Below are 19,921 nucleotides of genomic sequence, written 5' to 3'. Positions count from 1 at the left end.
GCGGAGTTGCTGGTTAGGGAGAATATCATAGCTGTACTACGGGAGGACACCTCAGAGGGCAGCGAGGCTATATGGGTGGAGATCAGGAATAATAAGGGTGCAGTCACAATGTTGGGGGTTTACTACAAGCCTCCCAACAGCCAGCGGGAGATAAAGGAGCAGATAGGTAGACAGATTTTGGAAACAAGTAAAAACAACAGGGTTGTTGTTTTTGGGAGACTTCAACTTCCCCAATATTGACTGGAACTCACTAAGTGCTAGGGGCTTAGACGGGGCAGAGTTTGTAAGGAGCATCCAGGAGGGCTTCTTAAAACAATATGTAGAGAGTCCAACTAGGGAAGGGGCTGTACTGGACCTGGTATTGGGGAATGAGCCCGGCCAGGTGGTAGAAGTTTCAGTAGGGGAGCATTTCGGGAACAGTGACCACAATTCAGTAAGTTTTAACGTGCTGGTGGACAAGGATAAGAATGGTCCTAGGGTGAATGTGCTAAATTGGGAGAAGGCTAATTATAACAATATTAGGCGGGAACTGAAGAACCTAGATTGGGGGTGGATGTTTGAGAGTAAATCAACATCTGACATGTGGGAAGCTTTCAAATGTCAGTTGAAAGGAATTCAGGACCGGCATGTTCCTGTGTGGAAGAAGGATAAATACGGCAATTTTCAGGAACCTTGGATAACGAGAGATATTGTAGGCCTCGGCAAAAAGAAAAAGGAGGCATTTGTCAGGGCTAGAAGGTTAGGAACAGAGGAAGCCTGTGTAGAATATAAGGAAAGTAGGAAGGAGCTTAAGCAAGGAGTCAGGAGGGCTAGAAGGGGTCACGAAAAGTCAGTGGCAAATAGGGTTAAGGAAAATCCCAAGGCTTTTTACACGTACATAAAAAGCAAGAGGGTAGCCAGGGAAAGGGTTGGCCCACTGAAGGACAGGCAAGGGAATCTATGTGTGGAGCCAGAGGAAATGGGTGAGGTACTAAATGAATACTTTGCATCAGTATTCACCAAAGAGAAGGAATTGGTGGATGTTGAGTCTGGAGAAGGGTGTGTAGATAGCCTGGGTCACATTGAAATCCAAAAAGACAAGGTGTTGGGCGTCTTGAAAAATATTAAGGTAGCTAAGTCCCCAGGGCCTGATGGGATCTACTCCAGAATACTGAAGGAGACTAGAGAGGAAATTGCTGAGGCCTTGACAGAAATCTTTGGATCCTCACTGTCTTCAGGTGATGTCATGGAGGACTGGAGAATAGTCAGTGTTGTTCCTTTGTTTAAGAACGGTAGCAAGGATAATCCAGGGAACTACAGGCCGGTGAGCCTTACTTCAGTGGTAGGGAAATTACTGGAGAGAATGCTTCGAGACAGGATCTCCCCTATTTGGAAGCAAATGGACGTATTAGTGAGAGGCAGCATGGTTTTGTGAAATGGTGGTCGTGTCTCACTAACTTGATCGAGTTTTTCGAAGAGGTCACAAAGATGATTGATGCAGGTAGGGCAGTGGATGTTGTCTATATGGACTTCAGTAAGGCCTTTCACAAGGTCCCTCATGGTAGACTGGTACAAAAGGTGAAGTCACACGGGATCAGGGCTGAGCTGGCAAGGTGGATACAGAACTGGCTAGGTCATAGAATGCAGAGAGTAGCAATGGAAGGGTGCTTTTCTAATTGGAGGGCTGTGACTAGTGGTGTTCCGCAGGGATCAGTGCTGGGACCTTTGCTGTTCGTAGTATATATAAATGATTTGGAGGAAAATGTAACTGGTCTGATTAGTAAGTTTGCAGATGACACAAAAGTTGGTGGAATTACGGATAGCGATGAGGGCTGTCAGAGGATAAAGCAGGATTTAGATCGTTTGGAGACTTGGGTGGAGAGATGGCAGATGGAGTTTAATCCGGACAAATGTGAGGTAATACGTTTTGGAAGGTCTAATGCAGGTAGGGAATATACAGTGAATGGTAGAACTCTCAAGAGTATTGAAAGTCAGAGAGATCTAGGTGTACAGGTCCACAGGTCACTGAAAGGGGCAACACAGGCGGAGAAGGTAGTCAAGAAGGCATAAGGCATGCTTGCCTTCATTGGCCGGAGCATTGGATATAAGAATTGGCAAGTCATGTTGCAGCTGTACAGAACCTTAGTTGAGCCACACTTGGAGTATAGTGTTCAATTCTGGTCGCCACAGTACCAGAAGGATGTGGAGGCTTTGGAGAGGGTGCAGAAGAGATTCACCAGGATGTTGCCTGGTATGGAGGGCATTAGCTATGAGGAGCGGTTGAATAAACTCGGTTTGTTCTCACTGGAACGACGGAGGTTGAGGGGCGACCTGGTAGTCATCTACAAAATTATGAGGGGCATAGACAGGGTGGATAGTCAGATGCTTTTCCCCAGGGTAGAAGGGTCAATTACTAGGGGGCATAGGTTCAAGGTGCGAGGGGAAAGGTTTAGAGGAGATGTACGCGGCAAGTTTTTTACACAGCGGGTAGTGGGTGCCTGGAACTCGCTGCCGGAGGAGGTGGTGGAAGCAGGGATGATAGTGCCATTTAAGGGGCATCTTGACAAATACATGAATAGGATGTGAATAGAGGGATACGGACCCAGGAAGTGCCGAAGATTTTAGTTTAGTCGGGCAGCATGGTCGGCACGGGCTTGGAGGGCCGAAGGGCCTGTTCCTGTGCTGTACTTTTCTTTGTTCTTTGTTATTTCTCCTTAGCCTCCCAAATCTCCATGGATCCCCCCCCCCCCCCCCCCATGCGCTCCAGAAACCCCAGCAGCTCTTTTGCCATAGCTGTTACCTTCCCAGACGTGGAACTCGACCGATCCAGCCTCGGACCCAGGACCCTGTTGAAATCTCCCCCACAATCAGTCGATATGAATCCAGGTCCGGGATCTTGGCAGCACCTGTCTGACAAACTCAACACCATCCCAGTTTGGGGCATATATATTTACCAATACCACGGCCATTCCCTCCAACGTCCCACTAACCATAACATATAAGAACATAAGAACTAGGAGCAGGAGTAGGCCATCTGGCCCCTCGAGCCTGCTCCGCCATTCAACGAGATCATGGCTGATCTTTTGTGGACTCAGCTCCACTTTCCAGCCCAAACACCATAACCCTTAATCCCTTTATTCTTCAAAAAACTATCTATCTTTAGCTTAAAAACATTTAATGAAGGAGCCTCAACTGCTTCACTGGGCAAGGAATTCCATAGATTCACAACCCTTTGGGTAAAGAAGTTCCTCCTAAACTCAGTCCTAAATCTACCTCCCCTTATTTTGAGGTTATGCTGCCTATTTCTGCTTTCACCCGCCAGTGGAAACAAGCTGCCCGCATCTATCTATCTATTCCCTTCATAATTTTATATGTTTCTATAAACTCCCCCCTCACCCTTCTAAATTCCAACGAGTACCGTCCCAGTCTACTCAAACTCTCCTCGTAATCCAACCCCCTCAACTCTGGGATTAACCTAGTAAATCTCCCCTTCACATCCTCCAGCGCCAGTACGTCCTTTCTCAGGTAAGGAGACCAGAACTGAACCTAATACTCCAGGTGTGACCTCACTAACACCTTATACAATTGCAGCATAACCTCGCTAGTCTTAAACTCCATCCCTCTAGCAATGAAGGAAAAACTCCATTTGTCTTCTCAATAACCTGTTGCACCTGTAAACCAACTTTTTGCGACTCATGCACTAGCACACCCAGGTCTCTCTGCACAGCAGCATGTTTTAATATTTTATCTTTTAAATAATAATCCCTTTTGCTGATATTCCTACCAAAATGGATAACCTCACATTTGTCAACATTGTATTCTATCTGCCAGACCTTAGCCCATTCACTTAGCCTATCCAAATCCCTCGGCAGACTTCCGGTATCCTCTGCACTTTTTGCTTTACCACTCATCTTAGTGTCGTCTGCAAACTTGGACACATTGCCCTTGGTCCCCAACTCCAAATCATCTATGTAAATTGTGAACAATTGTGGGCCCAACAGTGATCCCTGAGGGACACCACTAGCTACTGATTGCCAACCAGAGAAACACCCATTAATCCCCACTCTTTGCTTTCTATTAATTAACCAATCTTCTATCCATGCTACTACTTTACCCTTAATTCCATGCATCTTTATCTTATGCAGCAACCATTTGTGTGGCACCTTGTCAAAATCTTTCTGGAAATCCAGATATACCATATCCATTGGCTCCCCGTTATGTACCGCACAGGTAATGTACCCAAAAAATTCCATTAAATTAGTTAGACACGACCTGCCCTTTATGAACCCACGCTGCATCTGTCTAATGGAACAATTTCCATCCAGATGCCTCGCTATTTCTTCCTTGCTGTTAGATTTCAGCATCTTCCCTACTACCGACGTTAAGCTAACTGGCCTATAATTACCCGCTTTCGGCCTCCCTCCTTTTTTAAACAGTGGTGTCACGATTGCTAATTTCCAATCCGCCGGGGCCACCCCAGAGTCTCGTGAATTTTGGTAAATTATCACTGGTGCATTTGCAATTTCCCTAACCATCTCTTTTAGCACTCTGGGATGCATTCCATCAGGGCCAGGAGACTTGTCTACCTTTAGCCCCATTAGCTTGCCTATCACTACCTCCTTAGTGATAACAATCATCTCAAGGTCCTCACCTATCATAGCCTCATTTCCATCAGTCATTGGCATGTTATTTGTGTCTTCCACTGTGAAGGCCGACCCAAAAAACCTGTTCAGTTCCTTAGCCATTTCCTCATCTCCCATTGTTAAATCACCCTTCTCATCCTCTAAAGGACCAATATTTACCTTAGCCACTCTTTTTTGTTTTATATATCTGTAGAAACTTTTACTATCTGTTTTCATATTCTGAGCAAGTTTACTCTCATAATCTATCTTACTCTTCTTTATAGCTTTTTTAGTAGCTTTCTGTTGCCCCCTAAAGATTTCCCAGTCCTCTCGTCTCCCACTAACTTTGCCACTTTGTATCCTTTTTCATTCAATTTGATACTCTCCCTTATTTCCTTAGATATCCATGGTCAATTTTCCCTCTTTCTACCGTCCTTCCTTTTTGTTGGTATAAACCTTTGCTGAGCACTGTGAAAAATCGCTTGGAATTTTCTCCACTGTTCCTCAACTGTTTCACCATAAAGTATTTGCTCCCAGTCTACCTTAGCTATCTCTTCTCTCATCCCATTGTAATCTCCTTTGTTTAAGCACAAAACACTAGTGTTTGATTTTACCTTCTCACTCTCCATCTGTATTTTAAATTCCACCATATTGTGATCGCTCCTTCCGAGAGGATCCCTAACTATGAGATCATTGATCAATCCTGTCTCATTACACAGGACCAGATCTAGGACCGCTTGTTCCCTCGTAGGTCCCATTGCATTCTGGTATCGGAAATTATCGCGTATACATTCTATAAACTCCTCCTCAAGGCTGCCTTGACCGCCCTGGTTAAACCAATCGACATGTAGATTAAAATCCCCCATGATAATTGCTGTACCATTTCTATATGTATCCGTTATTTCTTTGTTTATTGCCTGCCCCACCATAATGTTACTATTTGGTGGCCTATAGACGACTCCTATCGGTGACTTTTTCGCCTTACTATTCCTGATTTCCACCCAAATGGATTCAACCCTATCCTCCATAGCGCCGATGTCATCCCTTACTAATGCCTGGATGTCATCCTTAAATAACAGACCTACACCACCTTCCTTACCATCCACTCTGTCCTTCCGTATAGTTTGATAGCCTTGGATATTTAACTCCCAGTTGTGATCATCCTTTAACCATGTTTCAGTTATGGCCACTAAATCATAGTCATTCACGATGGTTTGTGATTTGCGCCATCAATTCATTCCGAATACTACGAGCATTCAGATAAAGTACACTTATGTCGGCTTTTATACCTCTGTTTTGAATCTTAACACCTTGATCAGTAACCTCTCCTAAGTTATTTTTCCTCTTAACCTTTCTCCTAATTTTCCTAGTCGTTGAACCCATATCTTCATGTAACAACCTGCCGCGTAGCTGTCCATTTATGTTTTTACTTCCCATTTATTACTTTTAGTATTACTGGGCCTATTTACTGAGCCCCCCCTCAGTCACTGTACCTTGTACTGTCGCCCTTTTTGATTTTTGACTATGACCTCTCTGCCTTACACTTTCCCCCTTACTGCCTTTTGTTTCTGTCCCAGTTTTACTACCTTCCGACTTCCTGCATCGGTTCCCATCCCCCTGCCACATTCGTTTAAACACTCCCCAACCGCTCTAGCAAATAGCCCTCCGAGGACATCAGTTCCAGTCCTGCCCAGGTGTAACCCGTCCAGTTTGTACAAGTCCCACCTCCCCCATAACCGGTCCCAATGCCCCAGGAATCTGAAACCCTCCCCCTGACACCATCCCTTCATAGAACATAGAACATTACAGCGCAGTACAGGCCCTTCGGCCCTCAATGTTGTGCTGACCTGTGAAACCACTCTAAACCCCATCTACACTATTCTCTTATCGTCCAAATGTCTATCCAATGTCCATTTGAATGCCCTTAGTGTTGGCAAGTCCACTACTGTTGCAGGCAGGGCATTCCACACCCTTACTACTCTCTGAGTAAAGAACCTACCTCTGACATCTGTCTTATATCTATCTCCCCTCAACTTAAAGCTATGTCCCCTCGTGCTAGCCATCACCATCCGAGGAAGAAGGCTCTCACTGTCCACCCGACCCAATCCTCTGATCATCTTGTCTGCCTCAATTAAGTCACCTCTTAACCTTCTTCTCTCGAACGAAAACAGCCTCAAGTCCCTCAGCCTTTCCTCATAAGATCTTCCCTCCATACCAGGCAACATTCTGGTAAATCTCCTCTGCACCCTTTCCAATGCTTCCACATCCTTCCTATAATGCGACGACCAGAATTGCACGCAATACTCCAAATGCGGCCGCACCAGAGTTTTGTACAGCTGCAACATGACATTATGGCTCCGAAACTCAATCCCTCTACCAATAAAAGCTAACACACCGTACGCCTTCTTAACAACCCTCCCAATCTGGGTGGCAACTTTCAGGGATCTATGTACATGGACACCGAGATCTCTCTGCTCATCCACACTGCCAAGAATCTTACCATTAGCCCACGTATTCAGCCATGTATTCATCCTATACATCCTGTCATATCTACTCTGACTAGCACATGGCACCGATCGCAATCCTGAGATCACTACCTTCGAGTCCGATTTCTTTACTTCCTTCCTAGCTCCCTGTATTCTGCTTTTCGGACCTCATCCCATTTTTTACCTATGTCGTTTGCACCGATGTTTACCACGACCACTGGCTGTTCACCCTCCCCCTCCAGAATGACCTGTACCCGCTCCAAGACATCCTTGACCGTAGCACCAGGGAAGCAACATACCACCCTGGAGTCTCGTTTGGAGCCACAGAACGCCTGTCTATTTCCTTACAATTGAATCGGCCTGGGTCCGCCTCCATCTTCCCCACCTCGAATGCCATCCGTTTATTGACCAGATTGCCACCCCCTCGTTTCAAAGACTAATCCCCAATGAAACACCTGCCCAACCCATCCCTTCCTAAACGTAATCTGATACCCCACCTTCAAATGTGTCTCCTGCAACAAGGCCACGCCCACCTTCAGTTGCCTCAAGTACGTGAACACACGGGACCTTTTGACTGGCCCATTCAGTCCCCGAACGTTCCACGTGACCAGCCTGGTCGGGGGGCCCACCACCCGCCCCCCCTGCCGATCAACCATAACCTCTCCGGGGCCAATCTTCGGCCCATGTCCCGCACCTCCCCTGGCCCGCCCTCGGGAAACCACCGTCATCAACCCTCCTCCTCCACTTTGAAAGTCCCCTCCCCGACAGCAGTCTAGTTCCCCCCCTCCAAACCCCCGCCCTCCCCCTCCCATCCCCCCCACATCGGTCTTCAGATCACCCCCCACTTTGCTTCCGTGAACTAGCCCTGCCAGCTAGCCTGGCAGCCCCTGCCAATGGCGCCTAGAATCTCACCTCCACTGGTTCCCCTCCTCCCCCCCCCCCCCCCCCCCGCCCCCGCTTAGTGCAAGCAGTCGAAACAAAGGCAAGAAACAAAAACAAACAAACAATCCCTCCCAAGGTCCGAGCACCAAGGCCCACCCCTCCTCCCTTTACAAATGACTATATACCAGCCTAACCCCAAACAGAACTGGAAAATAAAATGACAAGAAACAAGCAAAATTCCGAAATAAGTCCAAACAACACAGATCCAAAGTTTTACCAAACATAGTTCAGTTCTCCTCAGTCGAAGTTCAAGATCTTCCTTCTTCTGTCTGTCTATTCTCCTTCATAAAGTCCGCTGCCTCCTCCTCCGAGCCGAAGTACCACTGCCGGCCCCCATCGGTCATCCATAGGCGGGCCGGGTATAGTAGTCCAAAGTTTATGCCCTTTTTGTACAGGGCTGACTTGACCATATTAAAGCTTGCCCTCCTCTTTGCAAGCTCGGCTCCTAGGTCCTAATACACCCGGATCTTGAATTCCCACGTACATCGCCTCATCTGTCTGGCCTACCTCATAATGCGTTCCTTGTCCAGGAACCGATGTATCACAGCACCTCCAGCGGTCGATCAAACGCACCTTCCCCAAGCAGCTTCCAACATCTTCCCCACATACGCACCAGCATCCAATCCTTCGATTCCCTCTGGTAGACCCACGCTCTGAAAGTTCTGCCTCCGAGAACGATTTACCAGGTCCTCCACTTTCTCCAGCAGCCTCTTCTGCTGGTCACGCAGCATCCCAATCTCTGCTGCCATCGAGATAGACTGGTCCTCATGCTCCCCCGCCAGCTCCTCCAACCTCTGGATTGCCTGACCCTGGGCCGCCAGTTACGTCTCCACGTGGTCAACCACGGCCTTGATCGAGTCCACCTCCCGGGTCAGGTCCTCTGCACTCTCCTTCAGTTGTTGGGTGAACTTCTCATTTAAGAAGCTCACAAACTGGTCCATCGACCACTGAGCGGACGGGGTCCGACCCGGTTCGTCCGCCATCTCCACGCAGGTTGTCCGCGCCTCACTCGCCACCATCGACTGGTTTGTTCTTCTCTGATGAAGGCTGGGCAGCAGCTCCATAAACTGAGATTCCCTTTTTTCTGCTTTTGCTTCTACACCCTTTCTCGATAACTTTCCTGCGACAGTCCGGCTTAAAAGCCACACAAAGAGCACCATGAGCGGGAGGTGCCAAATGTGCGACCGCTCTCTCCATGGTCACTGCCGGAAGTCCCCATGATATCTTGCCTGAGAATACCCTTACATTTTCATTGCTACAATATCAGTTCAGCCATCAAAAGTCAGGACATTTCAGAACCATCAACATGTTTGAATTCTTGGACACATTTCACATTTTCAAATCTCATTTTGCTATTTCACAAATGGACTGAAGCTCATAAAACACAGGGGTGTTTGTGCTTCTTGTCACAACGCCGACAATCACTTCTTCATTCAAGATTTGATGTCAAAACAAAATCAATAAACATGCTCACGCAGTGACATTACTATCTTTCCTAATAATGGATATGACTAGTCCCATACGAATAAAAGCTTGATTCATGCATAAGTTATCATTGACACTCCTGCAATGGGATCATACAAAAATCACATTCACTTCCGCTGTAAACTATACGATGTTCTCTCAGAACTTCCCCACACCACCCCTCCAGGCCCGACCCTTGAGTTACAAATTGGCACTCCGGATCCATGGCACTGCTCACATGGCACCTTGGAAGTGCTGCTGGCATCCTGGCAGTACCTCCTAGGCACCCTGGCAGTTCACTAATTGCTATGCCAGGTGCCCAGGGTGGCACGGCCAGGATGCAAGACTGGTAGTGCCAAGGTGCCCGTGTCCGAGGATACCACCCTGTGTCCCTGACCACTCACGGTTTCTCCTGCCCTGTGAGATGTACCCAAAATGCCATTACACGTAGTCCACGTTTGTGTCAACCACTCCAAAATGACGCCCTGGCGAGGTATCGCATGCATGGCCGTTTGCTCCTGGGAGCCGTGTGAACCGGCATCTGGATATTTAAATGACTCATTTCAATGCGCATTTAAATTTGCATTGATGGATCTTACCTGGCCTAATTTGGGGCTCTCCCGGGATGAACCCAGCACACCTGGATCCGTGCCGGGCGCATGGGGACCGTTGAATCCCGCCCACAATATATCATAAGACCTGTTTTTCGCTGTTAATTAACATGTCCATGCTTAGAATATATCACATCTTCTGGAGCAATCCAAATTTTCACAGTAACTTTATTGCAATGTTAATGCAATCCTACTTGTGACACTAAAGTTTATTATTATTGATAGAATAAATTACAAATGTTGGTAATACCTTTTGCATAAATGAAAAGCAAACAATGATAATCATTGGTATTTTGTAAACTCAATAAATAAAATTGAGCAGACAGGTTTGTACTGCCTGCAGTTGAAACATCTTGTTACATTGTACTTCAGAATACAATATATACTCCTTAAATGGGAGGTCCAGAGTAGTCTCCAAATAAGTAACACAGCACTCAAATTTTCAAATCTCCCATGATTTTTATTAATGTTGTTGACCTTCTCTTGCTCAGTTTATGTGTTTTTTGCTGCAATGATTTGGACTATTGCTTTACTTCACTGACAACTCTGGTATCATCAACAGCAACATCACCATCGACTTCAACATCAACTGAACCATCTACAATGGTAACCACAGCTATAAACACTTCAGCACCAATATCAACAAGTAAAACAACAGGTATTTTCAGTGCTATCCAATTATCAATGTTCAACATCTAACTGATATGTAAAACAAGCAGTGAACCAGTCTTACCTGGAATATCATCATCAACCTATGTGAAATTGTAACAGCCTTACATATTTTCATGCCTGCGAATACCCTTACATTTCCGTTGCTACAATATCAGTTCAACCAGTTGAACTGAAGCTAATAAAGCAAATGGGAGTTTGTGCTTATTGTGATAACGCCCACGATAACTTCTTCATTCAAGATTTGATGTCAAAACAAAATGAAGAAACATGCTCACGCAGTGATATTCCTATCTTTCCTAATAATGGAAATGAATAGTGCCACAATGAATAAACGCTTGATTCATACATTAGTTATCATTGACACTCAATTATCATTAAAATTAAATGAGTGAAACAACAGGTAATTTCAGTGCTATCCAGTTGTCAATGTTTAACCAGTAACTTATAACTCGTATGTTGAACAGGCAGTGAACCAATCATACCTGGTTCATCATCATCAACATTTGTGAAATTGGATCATTCTTCCATATTTTCATGATTTCAAGCCTGCGGATATCCTTACATTTCCATTGCTACAATATCTAAATTCAAGACATTTCCAGAACCATTAACATTTTTGAATTCATGGACACATTTCAAATTTTCAAATCTCATTTTGCTATCTCACAAACTAAAGCTAATAAAACAAATGGTTGTTCGGGCTTCTTGTCACAATGCCTACAATTACTTCTTCTTTGAAGATTTGATGTCAAACCAAAATCAATAAACATGCTCATTCAGTGACATTCCTATCTTTCCTAACAATGGATATGACCAGTGCCATAACGAATGAAAGCTTGTTTCATGTATCAGTTATCATTGACGCTCATTCAATGGGAGCAGACAAAAATGACATTCAGTTCCGCAGTAAACTATACGACATTCTCTCGGCCGCTAGGAACATCCCCTCACCACCCCTCCAGGCCCGACCCCTGACAGTTACAAACTGGCACCCGGATCCATGGCACTGCCCACATGGGACCTTGGAAGTGCTGCCGACACCCTGGTAGTACCAGCCAGGCTCCCCGGCAGTGCCATAATTGCTATCCCAGGTGCCCAGGTGGCACTCCAAGGATGACAGGCTGGTAATGCCAAGGTGCCCGTGACCGAGGATACCACCCTGTGTACCTGACAACTCAGGGTTTCTACTGCTCTGTGTGATATACCCAATGCGCCATTACACATGGCCCATGTTTGTGTTGCCATGTCCTAAATAGCGCCCTGGCAAGGTCCCACAGGCATGGCCCTTTCCTCCCGGGCGCTGCGTGAACCGCCGTACAGGTATTTGAATGACTCATTTCAATGGTGTATTGAAAATGCATTTCTGGATCTTGCCCAGCCCGATTTAGGGCTCGCCCTGGTTTCACCCAGTATGCCTGGATCTGTGCCGAGCGCAAAGCGATTGCTGAATCCCGCCCACAATTTATCATAATTACTTATTTTTCGCTGTTAATTAACATTTCTTTGATTAGAATATATGACAACTTCTGGAGCAATCCAATTTTTCACAGTAACTTTTCACAGGAACTTCATTGCTTTGTGAATGTAACCCTACTTGTGACACGAAAGATTATTATTATTGACAGGATAAATTACAAATGTTGGTGATACCTTTTGCATAAATGAAAAGCAAACAATGATAATCATTGGTATTTTGTAAACTCAATAAATAAAATGAGCAGACAAGGTTGTACTGCCTGCAGTCGAAACATCTTGTAACATCGTACTTCAGAATACAACATGTACTCCTTAAATTCGAGATCCAGGGTAGTCTGCGAATGAGTATCACAGCACTAACATTTTCAAATCTCACATGATTTTTATTCATGTTGTTGACCTTATCTTGCTGAATTTATATGCTTTTTGCTGCAATTAATTCTGGTATTGCTTCACTTCACTGATAACTCTATTATTATCAACAGCAACATCACCATCAACTTCAACATCAACTGAACCATCTACAATGGTAACCACAGCTTTAAACACTTCAGCTTCAACAGCAACAAGTGAAACAACAGGTATTTCCAGTGCTATCCAATTGTCAATGTTCAAACTCTAACTGGTAACAGATACGTAAAAGAAGCAGTGAACCAGTCTTACCTGGATTATCATCATTAACCTATGTGAAATTGTAACAGCCTTCCATATTTTCATAATTTCATGCCTGCGAATACCCTAACATTTCCAATGCTACAATATCCATCAAAAGTCAGGACATTTCAAGAACCATCAATATGTTTGAATTCTTGGACACATTTCAAATTTTCAAATCTCATCTTGCTTTCTCACAAATGAACTGAAACTAATAAAACAAATGGGTGTTTGTGCTTCTTGTCACAACGCCGACAATCACTACATCATTCACGATTCTATAACTCTATATTAGCAGGAAAACACCTTGTCACAAGCTACATAATAATACAATATGTGCTCCTTAACTTGGAGATTCGAATAAGTGTCACAGCACTTTCAAGTTTTAAAATCTACCATGATTTTTATTTATGTTGTTGACCTTCTCTTGCTCAATTTATGTGCTTTTTGCTGCATTGGTTTGGGCCATTGCTTTACTTCACTGACAACTCTGTTATCATCAACAGCAACATCACCATCGACATCAGCATCAACTGAACCATCTACAATGGTAACCACAGCTTTAAACACTTCAGCGCCAATATCAACAAGTGAAACAACAGGTATGTTCAGTGCTATGCAATTGTCCATGTTTAATCACGAACTGATAACTCATATTTTTTTTAAATAAACATTTTATTGAGATATTTCTTTGGCATTGTAACAGCAACAAGATAAACAATGTACATAAAAAGGAAAATACTACCATAGTGCAAATACCACTTCCCTCTCCCACAGGTCCCACCATTATTTAACCCCTAATCTACGCTAGCCTAACCCCCCCCGCCCCACCTTCTGCTGACGATTAATTCTCTGCAAAGAAGTCGACGAATGGTTGCCACCTCCGGGCGAACCCTAACAGTCACCCTCTCATGGCGAACTTAATTTGCTCCAGGCAGAGGAAGCCAGCCATGTCCGTTAGCCAGGTCTCCGATTTTGGGGGCTTCGACTCCCTCCATGCTAGTAATATCCGCCTCCGGGCTACCAAGGAAGCAAAGGCCAGAACATCTGCCTCTTTCTCCTCCTGGATTCCCGGATCCTGTGACACCCCGAAAATCGCCACCTCTGGATTCAATGCCATCCTTGTATTTTGATGCACGATCCACTAAAGCAGGGTTGTAGTCCAAATGAAGGCTTTAATAAGCTAGATGTTTCCCGTAGCAGCTCAGGTACAGAATGAAGGCTGCTGGGGCGGCACGGGCTCTTATACACCGCCTAGGAGGGCAGTGCTACGATACATCTTAACCAATAGAAAGCATACAGTTTCCACCAATGGTGCTTCAGCATACCAGGTACCGTAATACCTCTACTACCACATTCACCCCATGTTAAAAAAGAGTCCGGCGGGGGTGGTGGCCTGATACTACAAACATGGCAACGTGGTAGAATTAGTTATAGAGGTACCTTAATACCTCCGTACAGCGTTTTGTAACAATTTACAATTCTAATAACTATTTACAATTGCTGATTTAAATTTACAGTTTACAGTTTAAAATGAAGCAATCAGTCGATCGGGGACCCTGGTCGTCCTCTGTGATCGTCGGAGCTTCGGTGGTGACTCTGGTGGAGGCTCGGGCGTCTGTGACTCCAGAAACGTGGCTTCGATCTCCATGGCAGCTTCGACACCCCTAGACTGCGCTGGGGAAAACGGTTGACCTGGGAAGGGAGCGCCTGCGGGGAGCGTTGGTGGGTGGGGGGGACTAGACGGGGCCGGTGGAAGGACCGATCCTCCTGTAAGGTGCCCTGGTGGAGGGGAGGGTGGGACTGGTGGCTGGGGTGTGCGTGGGGCTCCGGCGGGCGCCAGGTCTCGTAGGGAGCCTGTATCTTGTCGGCCGTCGGGGTACGCCACGTAGGCGTACTGGGGGTTAGCGTGGAGAAGATGGACCCTCTCGACCAACAGATCCGACTTGTGCGCCCGCATGTGTTTTCGGAGCAACACGTACTTCCTGAACGTGATTGACGAGTACTCCCGGTTCCCATTCGCCATCCCCTGCCCCGACATGACCGCAACCACTGTCATCAAGGCCCTCCATAGCATCTTTGCACTGTTCGGGTTCCCCGCTTACATACATAGTGATAGGGGGTCCTCCTTTATGAGCGACGAACTGCGTCAATTCCTGCTCAGCATGGGCATCGCCTCGAGCAGGACGACCAGTTACAATCCCCGGGGTAACGGACAGGTAGAGAGGGAGAACGGAACGGTCTGGAAGACCGTTCTACTGGCCCTACGGTCCAGGAATCTCCCAGTCTCCCGCTGGCAGGAAGTCCTCCCGGATGCCCTCCACTCCATCCAGTCACTGGTTTGTACCACCACCAACCAGACACCTCACGAACCTCTCCTTGTCTTCCCCAGGAAGTCCTCCTCTGGGACCTCGCTCCTGACCTGGCTGGCAGCACCCGGACCCATCCTGCTTTTGATCTTGTCCCGCTGTGTGTTATTGAACATGAAGGCAACCGACCGTTGGTCAGTGAGGAGAGTGAATTTCCTGCCGGCCAGGTAATGCCTCCAATGTCGCATAGCTTCCACAATGGCTTGGGCCTCCTTTTTGACAGAGGAGTGCTGAATTTCGGAGGCATGGAGGGTGCGGGAAAAGAAGGCCACGGGCCTGTCCGCCTGGTTGAGGGTGGCGGTCAGAGCTACGTCTGATGCATCGCTCTCGATCTGAAAGGGGAGGGACTCGTTGACCGTGTGCATTGTGGCCTTGGCGATGTCTGCCTTGATGCGGTTGAAGGCCTTGCGGGCCACAGGGGAAAAACTGTGGACTGAATGAGTGGGCGGGCCTTGTCCGCATAATTACGGACCCACTGGGCATAGTAGGAGAAAAACCGTAGGCATCATTTCAGGGCCATGGGGCAGTGGGGTAGGGGGAGTTCCATGTGGGGGCGCATGCGGTCGGGGTCGGGACCTAGAACTCCATTTTCCACGAGATAGCCAAGGATGGCTAAGCGGTTGGTGGGGAACACGCATTTCTCCTTATTGTACGTGAGGTTAAGGATTTTGGCGGTCTGGAGGAATTTTTGGAGGTTAGCGTCACGGTCCTGCTGATCGTGGCTGCAGATAGTGACGTTATCTAGGAACGGGAAGGTGGCCCGCAGTCCATACCGGTCAACCATTTGGTCCATCTCATGTTGGAAGACCGAGACCCCATTAGTGATGCCGAAGGGAACCCTAAGGAAGTGATAGAGGCGGCCATCTGCCTCGAACGCAGTGTATTGGCGATCCTCCGGGCGGATGGGGAGCTGATGGTAGGCGGACTTCAGGTCCACTATGGAAAAGACCCGATACTGCGCAATCTGATTGACCATGTCAGATATGCGTGGGAGGGGGTACGCGTCGAGCTGCGTGTACCGATTGATGGTCTGACTGTAGTCAATGACCATCCTGTGCTTCTCTCCAGTCTTTACTGCTACCACTTGAGCTCTCCAGGATGTAGAGCCGGAGGTTGCTGAACTCTACGCCTTGGACGGTGAGGGTCGCGATGCAGTACCCCCGGATTTCCACGGAATGGGATCCGGAGGCCAGGCAGATTTTCTGGGTAACGGGGTGTACCGCGAGGGAGCAGCACCGTACCATCATAGGGTGGATGTAGCTCTCTGTGCTCCCGGAGTCAAAAAGGCAGGTTGTCTCGTGCCCATCAATTTTCACCGTCGTTGTTGCGGTCGCGAGGTTGCGGGGCCGGGACTGATCCAAGGTGATCGAGGCGAGCTGCGGCAGATGCTGGGAGGTCCCGGGATGGTCAGCGGTGGTGGAGGTAGCGGCAGGCGATGAACGGCCAGACGAGCAGGCCTCCTGAGGCGCGCCCACGGGCCGCATGTGGCCTGCGGAAAAGAAGATGGCGGCGCCCACAGGCCGCTTGTGGCTTGCGAGGAGGAAAATGGCGGTGCCCCTGAGTCGCACGTGGGGGGTGTAGGAACGCCGGGCCTGGAAACAGCGGCGACCGACCGGGCCTGGCAAACAGAATCAAAGTGTCCCTTCTTTTCACATCCATTGCAGGTCGCGATCCGTGCCGGGCAGCGCTGCCGGGGGTGTGTGTTCTGCCCTCAAAAATAGCACTTGGGCCCCCCCCCAGGGTTGGCTGGCTGCCGCGCGGCACAGGCTTGCGGTGAGATGGAGTCGGCAGCTGGTGGGGCCCACGATGCCCACAAGGGTGCCACGCGGTCGGGGGCGTACGACTGGACGTTACGGGAGGCAATTTCTAACGAGTTCGCGAGCTGCCTAGTTCCCGCAAGATCAAGCGCACCCCCTTCCAGTAGGCGCTGGCGGACGTACGCAGACCTCATGCCCGTAACAAAGGCGTCTCGGATTAAAAGTTCTTTGTGCTGGACTGCCAAAACTGTCTGGCAGTCACAGTTCCTCCCCAGGATGTGCAGGGCACGCCAAAAATCGTCCAGAGACTCACCAGGGAGTTGCTGTCTCGTGGACAGGAGGTGCCTGGCGTGTGGTTGATTGACTGGCCAAACGTAATGTCCCTTCAGGAGCTCCATCGCTTCGGAGTAAGTGGGCGCATCCCAGATGAGAGGAAAAATGTCAGGGCTCACCCGTGAATAAAGGACTTGGAGCTTCTGCGCGTCCGAGTGTCCCTCAGCGGATGTTCGGAGGTAGCTTTCGAAGCAGGCTAGCCAGTGGTCAAAAGCGGACATAGCGTTGGCTGCTTGAGGGCTCAGCTGCAGGCGATCACGCTTGATGCGAAGATCCATCGTTTTAAAAATCTCTGCTCAATAATCTGATGCACTATCAATTACCACAAAGACGAGACTAGTGGAATAATCGAGGCTTTATTGAGCAAAGATGTTGTGCCTCCTGTAGCTGGAACCAGAATGGCTGCAGCACCGGCGAGCACACACATTTATACGCCACCTACTGGGCGGAGCCAACAGGCAGGGATTTACCCATGTACCTCTACTATACATGTCTTCCCGTAATACATATAATACAGCTAGTGGTGACTACCACACTCCTCTTCCCACTTGTGCTTCAGCACCTCGGTCTGCGTCTCCTCCGATCCCATAAGCTCTTTATGTATATCCGAAACGCTCCCCTCTCCTATCCATCCTCTAGGAACCACCCTATCCTGAATCCCCCTAGCAGTAGGAGTGGGAAGGTTGCTATCTGCCTCCACAGAAAGTCCCGTACCTGCAGATATCGAAATTCATTTCCCCCCGCCAGTGTAAACCTCTCCTCCAGCGCCCTCATACTCGGGAAGCTCCCTTCTATAAACAAGTCCCCCATCCTCTCGATCCCCGCTAAATTCGGAACCCCCCGTCCTCCTCCCCGGGGCAAACCGGTGATTATCGCAGATTGGGGACCAGACCGATGCCCCCTCTGCTCCCACTGTCTCCTCCACTGCCACCAGACTCTCAGGGCTGCCACCACCACTGGACTGGTGGAGTACCACGCCGGCGGGAACGGCAGAGGCACCGTTACCAACGCCCCCAGACTTGTGCCGCCTCCATACGCACCCATGCCGACCCCCCCCCCCCCCCCATCTCCTCACCATGGCTATATTAGCCACCGAGTAATAATTGCTGAAATTCGGCAGTGCCAGCCCACCATCCCCCCGACTCCGCTCGAGCATTGCCCTCTTCACTCGCGGGGACTTGCCCCCCCCACACAAAGCCCAATAACTTTATTGACCCGCTTAAAAAAGGACCGCGTGATGAAGATGGGGCGGCGTTGGAAAACGAATTAGAATCTCGACAGGACCGTCATTTTTCCCGTTTGAACTCTGCCCGCCAGAGACAACGGGAGCGCATCCCATCTCCGGAAATCCTCCTTCATCTGCTCCACCAGCTGGGCCAAGTTCAATTTATGTAGCCTTTCCCAGTCCCTCGCCACTTGGATACCCAGGTACCTAAAACTGTCCCCTACCACTCTGAACGGCAGTTCCCCCAGTCGCCTCTCCTGACCCCTAGGCTGGATCACAAACATCTTGCTCTTTCCCAGATTAAGCTTATACCCCGAAAACCGTCCAAATTCCCCTAAAATTCCCATAATTACTTCCATCCCCTCCATTGGATCTGAAACGTACAAAAGCAAGTCATCCGCATACAGCGAGACTCTGTGCTCCACCACCGCCACCCCCCCCCCCCCCCGCCACCGCCCCCCCCCCACTCGCCCCGGACCAGCCCCTTCCAGCCCCTTGAGGCCCTCCGAGCAATCGCCAGCGGCTCTATTGCCAGCGCTAACAGCGATGGGGAGAGGGGGTATCCCTGTCTCGGCCCCGGTGCAGTCTAAAATAGTCCGAAGTCGTCTTGTTCGTCCGTACACTTGCCACCGGAGCCTGGTACAGCAACCTAACCCAGTCAATAAAGCCCCTCCCAAATCCGAACCGCTTCAGCACCTGCCACAAATAATCACACTCAATCCGGTCAAAAGCTTTCTCCGTATCCATCGCGACCATGGCCTCCACCACCCTGCTCTCCGGGGGCATCATGATCATGACTACCAGCCTTCTTACATTGGCCACCTGCTGCCTGCCCTTAACGAACCCCATCTGATCCTCCACGATAACGACCGGTACACAGTCCTCAATCCTGGAGGACAAAATTTTGTCCAACAGTTTGGCATCTACGTTCAACAGGGAAATCAGCCTGTAAGACCCACATAGCTCCAGGTCCTTCTCTCGTTTCAGGATAAGCAAAATTGTGGCCTGTGACATCGTCTGGGGCAGAACCCTCGTTACAAACCTTCAACAGCACCGGTCCCAATATTCCGGAGGACATTTTATAGAACTCAACTGGGTACCCATCCGGTCCCGGGGCCTTGCCCGACTGCATGGCCTTCAAACCCTCCACTATCTCTTCCAAACCGATTGGGGCCCCAGCCCTACTAAGAGCTCCCCGTCCACCTTCAGGAACGTCAGCCCCTCCAGGAAGTGCCTCATCCCCTCTGGCCCCGCAGGGGGTTCCGACCTAAACAAACTGCTGTAAAAGTCCCGGAAGGCCTTACTCACCCCTGCCGAGTCCCCAACTACGT

General features: G+C 48.5%; 1 protein-coding gene across 1 annotated transcript in view; it reads left to right on the top strand.

Annotated features, from left to right (window-relative positions):
- The window catches only part of LOC140389028 (uncharacterized), a 78,060-nt gene that overhangs the window by 32,524 nt on the left and 25,615 nt on the right, over positions 1-19,921 (top strand). Inside the window, exons 2-4 of the mRNA XM_072473193.1 lie at positions 10,667-10,762; positions 12,738-12,833; positions 13,413-13,508. Coding sequence (XP_072329294.1) covers positions 10,667-10,762; positions 12,738-12,833; positions 13,413-13,508 — 288 coding nt within the window. The remainder of the gene's footprint in view (positions 1-10,666; positions 10,763-12,737; positions 12,834-13,412; positions 13,509-19,921) is intronic.

This window comes from Scyliorhinus torazame, chromosome 14 (assembly GCF_047496885.1).
Source record: "Scyliorhinus torazame isolate Kashiwa2021f chromosome 14, sScyTor2.1, whole genome shotgun sequence".
Classification (NCBI taxonomy): Eukaryota; Metazoa; Chordata; class Chondrichthyes; order Carcharhiniformes; family Scyliorhinidae; genus Scyliorhinus; species Scyliorhinus torazame.
This window is presented reverse-complemented; position numbering and strand designations above follow the sequence as displayed.